This window comes from Anopheles gambiae, chromosome 2, assembly GCF_943734735.2.
Source record: "Anopheles gambiae chromosome 2, idAnoGambNW_F1_1, whole genome shotgun sequence".
In the NCBI taxonomy this organism is placed as follows: Eukaryota; Metazoa; Arthropoda; class Insecta; order Diptera; family Culicidae; genus Anopheles; species Anopheles gambiae.
Genome location: NC_064601.1, coordinates 33,278,257 through 33,295,656, shown reverse-complemented (window position 1 = coordinate 33,295,656; position 17,400 = coordinate 33,278,257). Strand labels below are relative to the sequence as shown.

Below are 17,400 nucleotides of genomic sequence, written 5' to 3'. Positions count from 1 at the left end.
TTCGCAAAGCGTCACGCCTGCCGGTATGCAATTTGCCGCGCAATGTTACCTTTTAAACACAGTATGCATGTTTCTCTTTTCAAAACACAACACACACCAACAAACACACACACACACTCACACTCTCGCATCCAAGTAGCTTAGTGTATTTACTTACTTGGTCAGTGTACCACTATCGTACCGGCCGGTGTAACGTCCCGCATCGCGCAGCGCCGTCGGAGTGAGCAGCGAGCTGCTTCTCGTCTCGTACGGCCGGATGGTGCGGGATGCTGCCGTGGAGGTGGTGGTGTTGCTGCTTCCGCCGCCACCGCCGCCGCCGCCGCTTCCATAGTTATCCGACGCGGACAGTGTGTTGGTGGAGGAGGACGACCCAGTCGTGGCCAGATTGCCGTAGCTCGCCGACCCATCCCGGGGCCCCTGGTGGTGGTCCTTGAGCAGATCTAGCGCAATCGATGAAGAGGATGAAGCGATGTTAGACGATCCGTACCCGGCGGCCACAAACGAGGACCGACGTCTCGGTGCGTACGTTCCGTACGGCGACGGCACGGCCGTACTTTCGTAGTAGGTGTTGCGTGTGTATTTGTGGTTGCTGGTAGTGTTGTTGCTACTGTTGTTGTTGTTGTTCAGTAGGTTGGTGTAGGTTAAACCGTCGGTCAGGGAATCACCGTCGTCGGTGGTTAGTAGCCGCGACCCGGTACGGGACAGTCCCGCCAACGTAGACTGTTGTTGTTGTTGGGGATGGTGGTGGTGGTGATGGTGGTGATGGTGGTAGTGTGATGGCTGTTGGTGCTGTTGATAGTCGCCCGCCACCACGTCCAGGCTGCTCTGGCGCAGCCGGGCCGCGCTTCGGTTCGGCTTCACGCCAAGGTTCACCATCGTCGCGTACCCCCGATGGTCGGTACGGCCGACCGTCGCATAGCCTGCCGTGTCGTACTTACCCACACCGACACCGTAGGACGCCGACTCCTTGCCCGGGCGGTTCAGAATGTAGGAGGAGGAGCCGCCGCGCGACAGGGACTTTTCGCGCACCGCCGCAGTGCCACTGCCCGCCCCGTAGTACCCGTAGCTGGCGCTGTCCTTGGCGTGGCCGGCGGCCGTAAGGTTGCTACCGCTGCCAAGCCCGCCCCCCAGACTGCTGGCGGAGGCCCGCTTGGCCGGCTTCTTCGTGTCGTTGAACCGGGTGTAGAAGCTCTTGCGCCGGATGCGCTCGATGACGCTCTCCGCGTCCGGATCTACTGGGGAGGAGACAGAGTGTAGTAGCGGTTGGTTCGGGGTAAGTAGCCGCACCGAGGAGTGGCGCCGGGACGCGGGCGACACGGACGAGGAATGGAGCGGGTGACCACCACCCATCCCGGTGCCGTCGCCGTGCCCCATCAGCTCGTCCGAGCAGACCGACCAGCTGTCGAAGTACAGTTCGCGCTCCTCCGACGGCGATAGGAACGTGCTGGAGGAGTTGTCGTCGTACGGGCTACTTCGCGAACCAGACGAGTAGTTGGTAATGCTATCGTACGACGGTGTCAGTGTGCTGTAGTGATGGGAGAGGCTGTTGTTGTTGTTGTTGTTGATGTTGTTGCTATACCCGCACGGCGAGGTGGCCGCCGTCCCGGCCGCCATTTCGCTGGGGAGTGGGGGCGGATAGCTGTAGTTGTTATTGCCACCGGCAGGTGCCGCCGCCTGTGCCATGCCGCTACTAGTGTTGTTGTTGTTGTTGTTGTGTACGCTACCGTTTGCAGTGTGGTTGGTGTGACTGGAGGGGATCTTAGTAGTGCAAGCGCTTAAGCTAGTTTTGCTAGGGTTTTTGATGTAGTTGTTGTTGTTGTGGTTACTATGGTGACCATGGGGTAGTAGCGGTTGCTGTGTCGGGATGTTACTGAGATGAATGCTGTTGGCCTGCTGCAGGCGCTTCAACTTTTCCGTCGCGGAGTGTACGGCCTGCTCCAGGTCGATGGTAAGCGCCCGGGCCCGGCCCCTCCGGTCCGTGTCTTGCGGTGGAGGAGGCCGCTGCACGTGCACACTGCACGCGCCACTACTACTACCCGTCCCGACGGCGGTGGTGGTTTGCGCGTGCGTCAGACACGCTTCTGGCGCTCCGTTGGCGACGCCATTGTTGTTGCCATTGCTGCTGCTGCCTCCGGTATCGGTGGTAGCGGTGGTGGTGGTGCTGCTGTTGCCGCCAGTGCCCACCGCATCGCAACCGGGACAGCCGTACTTGACCGGTATCTGCGACTGGTGCGGACCGGGCTGTGGCATCACCTTAAACTTACGCTGCTCGAAATCACCTCCACCGTCCAGAGCGTCACCACCGTTCGCTAGCAGACCGTCGAGCTGGTGCGCCAGCACGGTGTCGCTTCTTGCCCCACCGTACGGCTTTTTGCGCGACAACGAGGGCAGCAGCGAGTTGGTGTTGCGCATCCGGGCCTGACCCGCCTCGATCGGCTGCTGCATCATCAGGTCGGGCATCGTCACCGTCGGGTGGTCGCCGTCGTCCATCGCCGTTCGGCCCCCCATCAGGATGTGGCTAGATGACTTGGTATTAAGAAGACGGTGATGATGGTGGTTATTGCGTGAATCTTTCTCAATTTTCTTGAACAGCCCCAGTACCTTGGTGACGCCGCAGCGATTGAACGTGCCCGGCATCTCCTCCACGCTGACGGCGCGCTTGATCAGCTTCGACTCGGTTACCTCCGGCAGCTTCGGTCCGGCGGACAGCTCGCGCAAATTCCTGATCACCGTGTCGATGCGTGACTTGCGGGCCTGCTTCTGGTCTGCTCCTCCGGTGGCACTCTTCGCGATGGTGCTGGAGCTGCCATCGGCTGGCGTCTTGTCCTCGGTGGTGCCCGCCGCTTTGCCACCCTTCTTTTTATCCTTCTTGGACGCGTTGGCCGTCTCGGTGGGTTTGCCTACCAGCACGTCCGGCGTAACGCCGTCCACGATCTGCGTAGTGCCGGGCACCATCACCGGGACGGCCGTATCGGGCAGGGTTTCTCCTGATGTGGTGGAGGTCGTCGTGGCGGAGGCTGCTGCCGCTGCTGCCGCTGCTTTCTTTTCCTTGCTGCTCTTGCTGGTGTCGCGGAACTTCTCAAACCGCTGCCCGATGCTGGCCAGAAAGCCCTGCTTTGGTTTCTTTTCGGGTGATTTTGATTTCTCCTTTGATTGCTTCTCGCCGGCATCTGCTGCAGTTCCCGCCGTACCCTGCTCCTTGATGGTAACGGTTTTGCCGACCGTTTCTTTGGTAGTTTTCACCGGTCCGGCGGCTCCATCGGCCGGCATCGTGGTGGTGGTAATGACCACCTTCCCGTTGGCATCGGTCGTTTTGGTAACCTTCTTCACGATGCGAATAACTTTCTTCACCCTCTTGGGCGGACTGGTGGCGGCCGATGGTCCGTCCACCTCTTGCACCGGAGCACCCAGCGTTCCGTTGGTGGCAGGTTCGGCTTTTGACGTTGGTGGCGCCTTCTGCTCACTGGCAGCATCCCGCTCACTGCTGGCGGGGGATTTCAGCAGCTTCAGTTCCTTCGGTGGCGTTAGCTTGGACGAGGGGAAACTCTTTGGGCGTGCCAGTTTACTCGCCGCCGTACTCACACTCGCTGTGCCGTTCACAGCTGCCGTTTGGGTCGTTTGGGTCTCGGTCGAGGGATCTTGTGTCACGTTTGCAGGGGAAGTTGCAGCATTAGCACCTGCTTTCCCATTCACCTCAAGCGCAATGTCACCACCCACGGACAGCTTGGCAACTTCCTGTCCCGGCTCCTTGTAGGGATAAGACTTGGGGCGCATTAGTTTGGATTCCTTTTTAACCACTGGCACAGTGGGGTTGGAGCCTTCCGACGCGTCCGTTGGAGTTGAGTCCACTTTTTTAACCTTCTTCACCACCGACGTGGTGGCGGCAGCTTCACCGTCACCTCCCGCTGTTGTGACTCCATTTTCCGCCCCTGTCGTTGTCTTCTTCACTACCTTGACCTTCTTTACCTTTACTATCTTTTTCGTTGGACCTGCTGCAGCTGCCGATTCTGTTGCAACAGTGCCGGAAGTACCTTTCGTTTCGCTAGATTCGTTTGCCACCTGGGCAGCTTTCCCATCCTGCTTTCCCTCACACTCTGTGCATCCAGGCAGCTGGCATTCGCCAGTCCCTGGCCCGTTCGATGTCACGATGGCATCGCCACCGCCTCCACCGCTCAACAGCTTCGACATCTGACTGCCAGCTGCCAGCGAGGTCATGTTGGTGAGATCTTGCAGCTGCTCCTGCAGTATCGACAGTGTCTCCTCCGGCGTCCGGTACCGCTGTTCCGGCTGGCTCGCCGCACCTTCCGGCTCGAGGTCGCGCGAACGCGAAACGCTACGCCTGCCCCGATCGCCGATCGGTGTCACCCCTCCGTCGTCGTCCGGTTTGCCGTACTTCTCCAGGAAGTAGCTCAACCGATCGGTGATCGTATCGTTGGCCAGCTTTTCGCGCCGCTGCTGCCTACCGGTGGCACCCTCGCGCAACGTCACCCCCGATCCGCCCGATCCACCGTACGGGGAGGTGCGAGCGTCCCGCTCGGGCGGATCGGTTGGTGCGTCCCGCTCTTTCGGCGGCGTGTCGAAGAAGTCGGGCCGCAGAAACCGGGACAAGCGCTTGGTCGGCGCAGCGGTCGTCTCGCCACCCGCACTGCTGCTGGTGTAACGGAGAGTTGATGGTGGTGGTGGTGGTGTTGTGGTTGTGCTTGTAGTGAGAGCGGACCCGGTAGCACGTGTCAATGTGGTGGTGGTGGTGTGTGGTGAGAGCGCCTTCCGTGTGTTGCTGTCGTAGTCGCGCACAAACGAGGACATACCGGACGAGGAGTCGGCACCGGCCGCTGGAATGCTCGTACCGTACGGGGCGTACTTCTCGTACAGTGGCGCTGACGTTTGGTAGGCCGGCGGGGGCGACAGGATGTCGCGCGGCTGACTCCCTGCCCGGCGACGGCTGAACTCACCGACGCCGCCGCTCGTCGCTCCGTAGTCGGCCGTTGCATCGAGCGATCGATTACCCGAGCTGTTGCTGTAGCTTCGCCTGTACAGTCGCTGGTTAGCCGCCGCTGCACCCGTTGGCAACGAACCGGCCCCTGTGCCTCCTCCACCGCCCTGCATGGACAGTGTGCGGGACAGTTTGCGGGCCTGCTGGGGGGGAAGCTGCGCCAACAGTTGCTCCTGCACGCGCTGGGACAGGGCGGGCGTTATGCTGGACAGCGTTTCCAGATCGCGCTTCGACAGTCGCAGCTGCGACAGATCGAGATCGCGCAGATCGAGATTTTCCTCGCCCGTGCCCGGGTCGCCGAGGTCACCATTACCGCCGCCGGTCATCGTCGCGGCCAGTGGCTGATGGCGGTACCCGTTGCCATTGGTGCTGAGTGTGCTGGATATGCTGCTTTCGTCATCGTTGCTGCCCGCTCCACCACCACCACCACCACCACCGGTACCGCTGGAGAGGCTGACGTCGCGACTGTCACTACCGGCCGCCCCGCCAGTACCGTTCGCACCGTACGCGGCCAAGGATGCCAGATCCTTGTAGAAGGAGGAGGTGGAGCTGGGGGCAGGGTTAGATGAGGCGGGTTGATGATGATAGCTATATCTATTGTTATAACTACTGCGGATGCTGTTGCTGCTGCTGTTTGGTGGCACTGGTGGCGGTTGCTGATGATGGGGATGATGGTAGTGGTTTTGGTTGCTGTTGTTGCTGTTATTACTATTCGTTACATGATTACTTTGTGTTCTGAGTCTAGTGCCTGGAAGAGATGAAAGTGGTGTAGAGAAAGAGAGAGAGAGAGAGAGAGAGAATGCCATGGGTCATGAGGATGGGTGATGCACAGAGGAGGGGAAAGAGAGAAAGGGAAAGGAAGGGCATATGGTAGCGATCGGGAGCCAGCGGAACACATACGGATTTTTGGTTTTGGTTTAGATTGTGTGTGACCAGGATTAAGAGAATCGGGAAGATAGCATAAAGAGAAAAGGAGAGAAAGAGAGAAAGAGAGAAAAAGAGAAAGAAAAAACGAATACAGTTCGCAGGTAAAGGGAATGACAAAATTTTGCAACAGTCAAATCTACATAAATTTTGATAATTTTGTTACAGTTCTGTTTGTATCGTTTCCAAGTCATGAGGGTCTGGAGGACACGAAATCACGGATTGGGAGAAGAGTGCCCGGTGTGTTTCGCTGTTGATGATGGATGAAGGGTAGGCAATTTTAGCGGCCTCACCAAAAGCAGCAACCGATGGGACGTGATCATGAGCAACACGTGACGAAATCACGTGACGGAGGGAGATTGAAAGCTTGGGTGAAGGTGTAGCTGTAGCATGAAGAATGCAATGTAGATGATGAATCGATGCTAGAGATAGCTAGAGAAACAGGTCCTTTCTATCGTGACTGGGGTCCTGAAGCGTCCTGTATCACGTGTGCGTACGTACCTGTGTGACGTGCTTGGCTACCTTGCGATGCGGGTTGTCGACCGGTGTCGCGTTGTCGGCGTCGGTGACATTGAGTTACGTTCATGCGGGCCAGCCAGCCAGCCAACCAGCCTGCCAGCCAGCAACAACAACAACACTAAGGCCGAGTCGTGTACTGAGATACTAAGCATATCGGCAAACTAACTAACTGTTTCAAACGTTCAACTAAGCGCATGCAAATAAGAACCGGTTAGAGACGGGGTAGGGTAGGAGGTTGAACACAACACACATGCAAACATAAACAAAACATGCAAATCGTCCTTTCGTAAAGATTCGTAAAATATATTATGGGTGAGAAAGAAAAATGATACAATCTGGTTCGCATTTTATATCGATTTTTTTTTATTTCGCATAACTCACTTTTGCTAACTTATGGACGCAAATGAACGCATTGCAATTCAAGAACTATCGCTTGTAACGAATGGGGTTTTTTTTTAACGAATCAAGTTCTTTCCTATTCGCTGTCATACAGACACACACACATACATAAACGAAAAAAAACTATGAAAACTAGCAAACGTGGACGCTACATGGACGCGGGATAAGGCTTGATCGTTTAAATAGGTTATTTTTATGTATTCACCAAGAGTGCCTGGATAGATCAATGGTAAGCGCGGCGGCTCCTTTTAAGACCGAACGTGGTTCGATTCTCATCGACACTATGGGGGACTGATGGATGACCCCCGGTAGTAAAAGCACAAGGAATTAATTAAATAATACACACACCTGCGCATATAAGTACAATTGTCATTACGCCATCAAGAAGAAGAATTTAATGCGCGCGAGACTTTTTAAAACAGAATAATAAACATAAATTAAACAGCAGATTTTCCTGACGTGTGTAGACAGAGTATACTTTTCTACTTTTGTTTTGGTTTTTGTTTGGTAGTTTTACTATCACTTGTTCTAATATCAGTAGGAACGTTTTCAATTCCAATTGCAGTTAGTGTAGGCCACGCGGAGGTTTTAGTGTTTTGGGCTGTATAGGTTTTTGTTGATTTGTTTGTGAAACACGTGTTTTTTATGGCAAGCAAAGCAACGATCATAACACAGCACGTTAAGTGTTCTTGCAAGTTTTAGTGTAATTTTTGCTTTACTACTATGCTGTTTTCCTTTTCTGAGGTTGTTTTGGTTTTTGATTCATCTATTTTAAAGTCTACTCTTTTCTTAGTTTGTTTCTGCACACAGGGCAAAGCGATTGCGCTACAAAGTAACTACACGTTACTATGTGGTTTAGCTGTTTTAGCATTTTACTGCATGATCGCATAGTAAAACGATCCAAATACTATTTCACTAACACTAACACCGTATTATGGTATGGTTATTAGGAAAATAAAAAGTCGATCTGTGTGTTTGGACCTATTCAGTTGATGTTAGTCATGGCAAACGAGAAGGCATCAAGTGGGTATGTTTAGTAGGAAGTACACAAGTAAGGCATAGAAGGGTGCTGCTGCTGCTACTAGTGTTTACTAAGCTTGTTTTTGGTATATATTCTTCACTGCTCTAGCTATCATTTTGTTGGAAAACTTTCTTCTTTTTTAAACCATTTCTCTCTCAATCTCCCTCTCTTAATGCTTGATTACACGCACTTCCTGGACAGCTGCTGTGGTAGATGTTTGCCTCAGTTGCTGTTGTTGTTGTTGTTGTTGTTGTTGTTGTTTGTAGTGTTGGAAGAAGTCGTTGTAGGTGAAGTAGGACTAGCAGTAGTGGCTAGGTTTGTCGGTGCAGTAGTGACCGTGTGGGTACTACTACTTGCACCGGCTTTGGGTACATGAGATAACGTAACGCGGAAACCCACTGCAATCACATAAAAAAAAAGAATAACACGCAACCATGAGCACGGAATGGATACAAGTAGCAGTAGTAGTTGTTGTAGTAGTAGAAGAAGTAGTGTGATCATTGCTGATACTGAGTGAACGAACCCCAAAGGTACAAAAACATGAAAGAAATGATTAATGCAGCAAAAAGAACCGTAGATACAGAACAGAACGGAACGAAATGGACGAAATGCTAACTTGCGCATGGTGCTTGCGTAAACGGAAAAGGATGCGCGCAGGGCTTAGTAATGAAACGAACACATGGAGCAGAGTTGTATGACATGGAGAGTGGGGGCGTGACGCCATGCTCAAGATACTATGATAATGTTGTTGTAGATGAATGGTGTTCAAGGTTGAATTACAATGAAAACATAAAGGCGAATCTACGCACACGTGTTGCAGTGATATTATGCTTTTTCTTTTGTTGTGTTTAGCAGCAAGGTTTCTTTGTTGTTGTTTTGTGTAATTGTTAAAGCTTCTATGCATGATTTTGTTACATTAGTTTTACCGTTGAGCACAATATTGATCAAACCTGTTTTAATTTAGTTTACTCATGTGTTTAGTTTCTGTTGCTTGTCCTTCTCTACTCTTGTTTGCCACAGTGTGATTTGTTTTCATATTAGTTTTTCTCTTTTTCTTCGTATTGTTCTTCATACACTATCGTCTTCATACAAAAGCAAGTTAATAGTAAATAAATAGTAATTCTTTTTAGGTTTTAGACTATTTCATTGTTAGAAATTCCATAATACAAACTAGTTATTCGCTCTAAATAATCTTATCCATCTTTTTCGTAAATGCTACAGCCAAAGTAACAGTAAAACTATCCAAAAACCAAAACATATAGATTTTAACTTAATCTTTATATTTCTTCGAACAGTTACAAAACCGTACATAAATCAGGAGAGAGTTTATAAACACACACACACACACACACACACACATTGCATTATGGTTTGATGTGATTGTATAACATAGTGCAAAACACAGAAAACATTAAAAGCAAACTTAACTACACACACAAAATAACACACACATATACGCACAAATATCACATAAGCACATAAATAAAGAAAAAAGAGTATATATAGACAAATGGTTAAAGTTTGACAGAGAAATATCTTCGGATTATTCTTTTGAAAATTTGCTTCTATTTCATCTATTTATAGGGTTTGTTTTTTTCGGAATAGAGGAGTCCGCTCAATGCACAAAAGTTACACAAAATCCAAAATATTTCTTTAGTTAACCTCTCGTCTCAGTGGGGGCACACTAAAATCACTAGTTAATAATATCGGTTACATTAATCTCTCTTTTTCTTTATTGTCAGCTTTGCTGTTTCCGATGCTGTCTGCCAACTTTAACCATCCGTCCGTTTTGTGCGTTTGTTTGGAGCATTGTGAACGCTAGTAAAATGTAAAAGAACAATGTTTCCACCACAATCGATCGATTAACGTGTTTGAAGTAATTGTTTCAATGTAAACCGCTTTAGAAAATTTAGATACAGAAAACAAGGTAAATTTTCATTCTCCTAACCGGTAAGGAAATGTACAAACGTGAAGGGGATTTCGCTACTGTTGAGAGCGTGAGAGGGACACTAAACAAATATTTTAGATTTACACATTGCTTTGGCAGAACGGAGAAGAAAAAAGTTAAGAGGGTAAAGTAAATGTGCAAGAAAAAACATTAAACTAGGGAGAAATGGAACGAGCTAGCGCGAAAGGAACAAACAAAGAGGAAAAATAAAATAGTTTCCAGAGGGGATAGGGAGGAAAAGAAAATGTTGTTTTTTTGGAAAACTATTTAAAAAAAATAAGAAAATGTGTATTTTTTTATTTCAACAAACATTATTACTTTATTTAATTGACAGTGTAGCATCATTCCGTTCAATAGTATAGTTTCGCTTAAATAACGTATAGTCATTTATCTTCCCCATCTCATCAGCACCCCTGTATTGCTTTGTTTGATTTGCGTTTACGGGTATTTTTTTGTTCTGCTCTTATTTTTATCTCCTACTTATTCTTGTTGTAGTTGCTGTAGTTGCAATAGTGCTTCATATTCCTGATCTTAAGTTTATCTTTTATTGTTGTTGAAGGTATTTTGCTTTGTTTCTAAACTGTTTACTCCCTTTTATCAACTCTCATTTTACCGATGAAGGTTGGAACATTTATCTTTTCCATTTTGTCGCGTGTTCAGTTCAGTGTGTGGGCGTGTGTGTGTGTGTGTGTGTGGGTGAGTGCAAAAATAAAAGTAATAATATATTCGAGAGAAGAAAAAAAACAACCATAGTACAAAAATACTCCAAAAAACAAAACAACAAACACTTCTACGGCACTACAACGATCAAAAACAGTGAATAAGTACAGCAACATATCGTATTACGCGTGTTGTAGTAGTAGTGAGAGTAGTGGTTTGCCAATTGCATTGCTATTACCGGCTGAACAGGCTACGAAAGGAGCAAAAAGAGCGAGAGAAAAAGATATCTCTCCTCCTTCTCCATCCTTGTAGAGTGTTGTTGATAGTTATAACTGGTATTTATTGTTTGTTTGTCTTGGTTTGGAGTGTGCTTGCAATGCAGCGTTATGGGTTATCGGTTTGTAACAATGTTGATGGCAACCATATCTATTAAGTGAATATTATCAGTATTGCTATTAAAAAGGAGGAATAAAAACAAACAACACTACCTTTTTTTCGCTCATATGTTCGCAGTCGCTAGTAGTAGTAATAGTAATAGTAGTAGTAGTAGTAGTAGCAAATTGTATGCTCGATTGGTTTTGAAAATCAATAACCTTAACTAATAACAGTCATTAAAAGCTAGTGCACGGAAAAAACACGGTTAATTTCTAGAAAGGGGCTCTGAACGGAAAATGAAGAAAAATAACAAAGACTTGTAAAAGCGGATCACACACGATTCACGCACGCTGCACGATGTGATGAATGATTTTCCTTGTTTTTTTTTTACTTTCCCTCTTCTGTATCGTCGTATCGTATTCTCATTGCATATGCACATATGCCCTTGCTCGCTTTGTCTATTTCTCTGTTTTTGTGTGTGTGTGTTTTGTTTATATTTTTCTTTCGTTTTTACCAACTGTATTGGAACGCGCGAGGAAGTTGCAACGAATCTTCTCTTACTAGAAAACACACCCACACAGTTTCCTTTTGCTTTGTATATCGCTCAAAAGAACAGGCGGAAGGTGCAAGTAACAGTATAAGCGCAGCAATGTATGTTTGTATGGAGGAGAAGAAATAAAACAACACGACAACCAAACAAAACTCACATCACACACTAATCCATTGGGGGAAGTGCTAATGTAAAACGCACGATAGAATAATTGAAACAGTAAAATCGAAACCCCTCCCCGTGACGCTGCTGTTTCGTTGTTGCGGTCGATTTGAAACGCTTAGGGCCGCTAAGCTAAATTAAGACAGGAGAACTAGGAGTTGCACTAAGGAAAACCGTCAAAGTACGTATTTAAACCGATTCTTTGCTTCGCGCCGCTGAACTTTTGCTTCTAAAGGTTGCAAATACGTAAGAGGGGGTTGGTAAGGGGGGTGAGGGTGTGGTTGGAAGAACGCACGCGTCGTTGAGATTTAAAAAAAATAAACAAAAAAGGAAATCGTTAAGATCCGTTAAAAACCCGGTTGAATGCAAACCATCAAATCCGTGAAGTGAGTGCTAACAGTGATGACAAAAAAGAACAGCTAAAGAGTATGCGCGACATGAGACGGGAAGAGATGAGCTCCCCAATTATGAGAAAGGGAGTCGATTAAGTTGGCAATTTTGAGCGATAACATTGAAAAAGAACATTGAAACAGCAGGTTGGGTAGGCGGGGATGGGTGTGCAATAATAAAAAAAACGTCTCTCGGCTCTAATGACAACCTACTACTTAAAAAGGCTACTATATTCACCTCTTGGAAGTGTGGCTCCGCTACGCGAAAACATTGAATCGATGTCCGTGCTCAGGTCCCGGGACATGCTGTGCCGCCAGGCGTTGGCCGCACTGCCACCGTCGGCGAGATTCCTATTGGACATTAGAGGGAAAGAGAGTATTAGAGCTGAATTAGCAAAATAGGGCAGAACGAGTTTCGATACATCATTTGAAGATGACGCTTGAGTGGAAAGTTGATCGAGAACACAAAATATTCAAACGGTGAAAGAAATCGATGCAAGATGAATGAACTGTCAATGTTCATAGACCGGCACAGATAAGTTTAGTTGGACAACAGACGGACGGATCATCACAAACCTTTGCTTTGTATGTCACTCGCTTCTACTTAAAGTAGGTTTCGCTAGAGTTTAAGGTGTGTTGCAAAATTTCTATCAAACGGTTCCAAAAGAGCTTTCCGTTCACTCCCGAGCTTTAGAATATATTGCAAACCTCTCCAAGATAGGTGGTAAGATAGGCTCCCCCATCAACTCAACACGCCAACACATACCTGCCGAACGGATCCTGATGATGCCAGAACGGTGCCTGCGTTTGGCGCAGATTGCTCATGAAGCGTGACGCCGGGAAGCGCGGTGAGTTGACATCGTTCACATTCAGACGATTGGTTAGTGCACGAACCTGGGTGGCGGAAACGGAGGGGGGGGAAAAGGGTCAGTTAGTTGCAATTGCCATGCGCCAGGTTTGACTGTTTTTGCGCTTACGCGAGACAGCAGCGTGGAGAACAGGTTTTCCGCCGTCAGTATTTCAAAACCATCGTCGTCGTCCTCCTCGCCCGAGCTGGCCGAATCGTTCGGGTCTGCCGTGCCCCTCTTCGATGGTCGTGTGCTCCTGCAAAAGAAGTAAGTAAAGCATTCAGGGTCAGTTGGGCGTTTGTGTGCGATTTGTGTGCGCGTGAAGTTGAAACGCACCTGAGCCGATGCATCATGTGGAATTTCGGCTCCTCGGTATCACTCTCACGTCCCAGCGAGGTATGCCTGTTCAGTCGTGGGAAGGACGTAATCTCGCCCGGCTCACCGTCATGCTCCGACAGCAGGGAGCTACCAAGACAAAAAGAAGAAAAAAACATGAGTTGCAACACCACAGCTGGCACAAAGCTCCCCAAACGCACTTACCCCAAACGGCGCGGTCGGCCAAGGCGCGGCTTCATACCGAACCCAGCACCGGCCGCCCCGGACACACCGGTCGAGGACGCGTTCGATTCGGACGGCTCCAGGCTGTTGGCACGCGGCGTCACAATACCACCGCCCTCGACCGCGATCGGTATGATGTACTCCCGGGGGCTCTTCTTGATCGGCATCGTGGTGCTGCCGCTGGTGCTGACCGTGCCGGACATTAGGCCGGACGCGTTCGTCGACATCGGACCCTGCGAGAGCGTGTTGTCCGAGTCGTTCGACTCGTTCGTCGACTGGCGCGACAGCGATGCGCGACCGAGCTGGGCAGGCGATGGAACGCCACCGTACGCACCGGACGCCGTCCGTTGATATGTGGGCGGTTTTTGCGGACCCGCGCCGGCCGGCTGCTCCTTGCCCTGCGGCTCCAGACTGTTGGCCCGATGGTGCAGATGCTGCTGGTGCTGGTGGGCCATCGGTGCGAAGGCGGGCGGATGTTCGCGCCCGACCGGCGCACTGCGCAGATCCGGCATCTGGTGCTGCACCTCGGTGGAGAAGCGCATCGGCGCGAAGGCGGGTGGCTGCAGCGGTGACTGCATACGGTGGTCCGGCTGGCAAGGAAAGAAAGCAGAATTGTTAGAATGGAACGCACAACTCCTAGTGGGAAGAATAGGTCGGTTACCTTCGATTGTGCATCGCCTTGCAGTTCGAGCGGTTTGGACAGCTTTCGCCGTGGCAGCGTGGCCGACTTGAGCGTGATTTCGGCGTGCGACGTTTTTGTCTCGTCCTTGGGCGGGCTCGGGATGCTTCCGATCGATACTTCTGCAAGTAAGCAAACAGAGAAAAAGTAAATCAGATAACATCTACACCATGGTACTGGGTAAGGTAACACACGACGACCACATACTTCTCGGGATGGACATCGTGTCGCAGCGCGGCTCGGGCGTTTCCGAACCCATGCGGTACGGCTTGTTGATGCCGAGCGTCCCGGTCGTCGAGCGGCCGTTCGCACCGAACGGCATCGGCGGCTTGCGCAGCCGCCCGATCGGGATCGCGTTGCCGATGATTTCGCGCGCATTCTTCAGCTTGCGCTCCCGCTCGCTGTCCTCCATCATCGAGACGCTCTCGGTGCGCGCGCACAGTTGATCGATCGCGGTCGGCGTGGACGGTGCGGAGTCGTTCGGCTTCGCCCGGCTCAGCATCGCGATCGAGTTCTCCATCGAGCGGCGCGCGTCCTCCAGCGAGAAGCTGCCGACCGAACTCTTCGAATCGCTCTCCTTCACCTCGTCGTCCGATTTGGTCGCGGCCAGGGGTGGCGAATCGGTTCCCTGCTGCTGCTGCTGCTGGTAGGTTGCGAGATTCTTGGCCGAACCGGCAAATGCAGGCGGTGTGCTTGGCGCCGACCCGCCCGACTCGCCTTCACCGGTGGTCGCGCCCTGCGGGGTGGTGGCCGGCGGTTTGGTAAAGGTCGACGACGTGCTCAGCCCAGTCTTGCGCTCGAACTCCTTCTTGTAGTTGCCGACGGTCGGTACGCCGCCGCCCGGCAGGACAAACTTCTTAAACTTATCCCCGCCGCCCGGCTGCTGCTGGTTTAGCTGCTGGAACTTTTCCGCCGTCTCGAGGATGCGCGACTTGCGCCGTTCGGCCGTCCGCGCCAGGCTCTCGTCCGGCAGGCTGTTCTTGCGCTCCACGCTGCTGGCGGAACGGTGCGCACTGCCGGCCAACGGTGCCGGTTCGCCCTTCCGCGCGTTCACCTCGTTGATGGCGGTCGTGAGATCGGTCGTTTTGTTCTTGCCGAACACCTTGCGCACCGTGGGCAGGGGGGCGGTCGACGACGGGACGGCCGGTTTCGCGCCGATTTCACCCTTTTCCAGCTTTTCCAGCTTCGCCCGCACGCTCGAAACGGTTTTGACGGGCGGCGATGAGGGTGGCGGTTCGGTGGCTCCGTTTGCGCCGGCCTCGGACGGCGGTGGTTGGGTGTGGGCCGCCTCCAGCAACAGCTCGTCGCACATGTTTTCCAGGTTTTGCAGGTCTTCCAGCACTTCCTGCGCCTCGAACTTGCTCTCGTTCGGTTGTGCCGCCGAGTCGGTGGGTTTGGTGGCCTCCTCCTGCGCCGTCGGTTGGACCGGTTCGGCCGCCTGCTCGTCTGCAGCTGCTTGCGTTGGCGTACCCGCCACGGCCGCTTCCTCCACGTCCATGTCCTCAGGGATGCGGGCCTGGGCCGGGGACGGTGGGTCCGCCTTATCCTTCTTCTTTACCGCGCCTGTTGCATTCTCCGTCGAAACCGTCGTCTCGAGCTTGCGCTTCGTCTGGGCCTGCGGGCTGCCGACACCGGCCGCCGTCGCCGCCTCTGCCGGTGTGATGGTGCGCGTGGGCGACGGCATCAGGGCCGCCTCACCGCCCGCCGCCACCATATCGAGAATGCGCCGTTCCGCCTCCGTGCCGCCCATCTCGACGATCGAACCCATCGAGTGGCTGCGCTGGATGCGATCCTTCGCCTTCGCGTCCTCCTGCCCATTGCCAACGAGCAGCTGGTCGGCGGTAACCGACGGTGGCGCGAGCGACAGCAGCACATCCAGCCGGACCGGCGTCTGGTTGGCGAGCTCTTCCGCCAGATCCAGACACGACTCCTCGTAGCCCTCGTTCACCCACCAGTGGTTGCAGATCTGCTCGATGTTGGCCCGGTGCGACGGACACACGGTCAGCATCTCGCGGATCAGCGGCGACGCACGGGACGGCTTCTTCGGCTCGAAGTAGTCGCCCTGGCTGATCTGCTTCACCAGCCGCTTGAAGTTGGCGCCGTCGAACGGCATCGCGCCGTAGACGAGCGTGTAGAGCAGGACGCCCAGGGACCAGCAGTCCACCTCCGGTCCCTGGTACGGCGTGCCCTTGACGATCTCGGGCGACGCGTACAGCGGCGACCCGCAGAAGGTGGCCAGCAGCCGCTGCTCGTCGAACACGTTCGACAGGCCGAAGTCGGCGATCTTCGCGTTGCCGTGCTCGTCCAGCAGGATGTTCTCGAGCTTCAGGTCGCGATGGCAAATTTTGTGCTTGTGGCAGTAGTAGATCGCGGTCGACACCTGGCGAAAGATGCGGCGCGCTTCCTCCTCCGCCAGCACCTTGCGCTCGGACAGGTAGTCGTACAGCTCGCCCCCGGCCGCAAACTCCATGACTAGCACCATCTTTTCGCGGTTTTCAAATACTGCCGAGTAGAGGGGGTGAATTTGGAAGATGGAAGCAGAAAAAAAAACATTAATGTAAAGGCGATGGAGAGGGAATAACTTTATCGGAAGCCGCTATATGTGGAAGCTCTCGAGTGTCATACACAAATTTATCAAACAATTGCCCATTGTAATGAAAAACACCCATTGTAGCGAAATCTTCCGCCTTCAAACAGCCTTTTATTGGGCCTTATAACACCTTCTGTACGTGTCAGGCCAGTAGTCCATTGGATAGACGAGCCGGCTGCTATAAGGTGCATACCTGTTCGATTCCCAACGGAGACCGCATCTCCTCGTAAGCCTGACTGTGACTCATCCACAAGGACAACAAGAAGAATTTAACTCTGCACAATTCACTCTTGCAAATCTCAGATCATCTTCTCTCTATCTCTCCCTTCCTCGTTATCAGTACTAATCATAGCGTATTGCCAATTTTGCCCGATATCGTACTCGGGTGGGTAGGCGACGTACCGAGCAAAATTAATTGTGTTTTCGTCTCGAGCTCATGCAATTTGCCCTGAGTCCTCCGCGCGGGCCATCATAATTGGAGCAGCGTGGGCCGCCGTTGTGTATAGTTTACTTTCTCCCTCCCTGCCCTGCCTTACCGTAAACGTACCTTCGTAAATGTGTATTATGTTGGGATGCTGGACGGAGCTCATAATCTGTACCTCGCGCCGTATCCGAATGAGATCTGCTTCCGTTTCTATCTTGCTCTTCTTGATCGTCTTGATGGCCACCTCCTGTCCCGTTTCCTTGTTGATGCCGAGCTGCACCTTACCGTACGTGCCCTGGCCGAGCTTTTTTATTATGTCAAATCTGGCGTAAGAGAGAGAGAGGGCATGTGAAACGAACCA

The 17,400-nt window shown here is 51.7% G+C and overlaps 1 protein-coding gene across 17 annotated transcripts in view; it reads right to left on the bottom strand.

Annotated features, from left to right (window-relative positions):
- Positions 1–17,400, bottom strand: part of LOC1273841 (uncharacterized) — a 38,126-nt gene that overhangs the window by 3,100 nt on the left and 17,626 nt on the right. For 13 of the 17 annotated variants that reach the window (XR_009765528.1, XM_061651632.1, XM_061651628.1 and 10 more), the window contains exons 3-11: positions 17,163–17,362; positions 14,233–16,527; positions 14,008–14,147; positions 13,329–13,936; positions 13,125–13,253; positions 12,918–13,044; positions 12,707–12,834; positions 12,179–12,291; positions 158–5,741 (exon numbers count right to left, since the gene is read on the bottom strand). Coding sequence is in view for 16 of the 17 variants with exons in the window: in XM_061651632.1 (XP_061507616.1) it covers positions 158–5,741; positions 12,179–12,291; positions 12,707–12,834; positions 12,918–13,044; positions 13,125–13,253; positions 13,329–13,936; positions 14,008–14,147; positions 14,233–16,527; positions 17,163–17,362 (9,324 nt within the window). In the remaining variant the exon portion in view is untranslated. The remainder of the gene's footprint in view (positions 1–157; positions 5,742–12,178; positions 12,292–12,706; positions 12,835–12,917; positions 13,045–13,124; positions 13,254–13,328; positions 13,937–14,007; positions 14,148–14,232; positions 16,528–17,162; positions 17,363–17,400) is intronic. The other 4 variants (XM_061651638.1, XM_061651639.1, XM_061651640.1 and 1 more) reach the window with 4 other exon arrangements.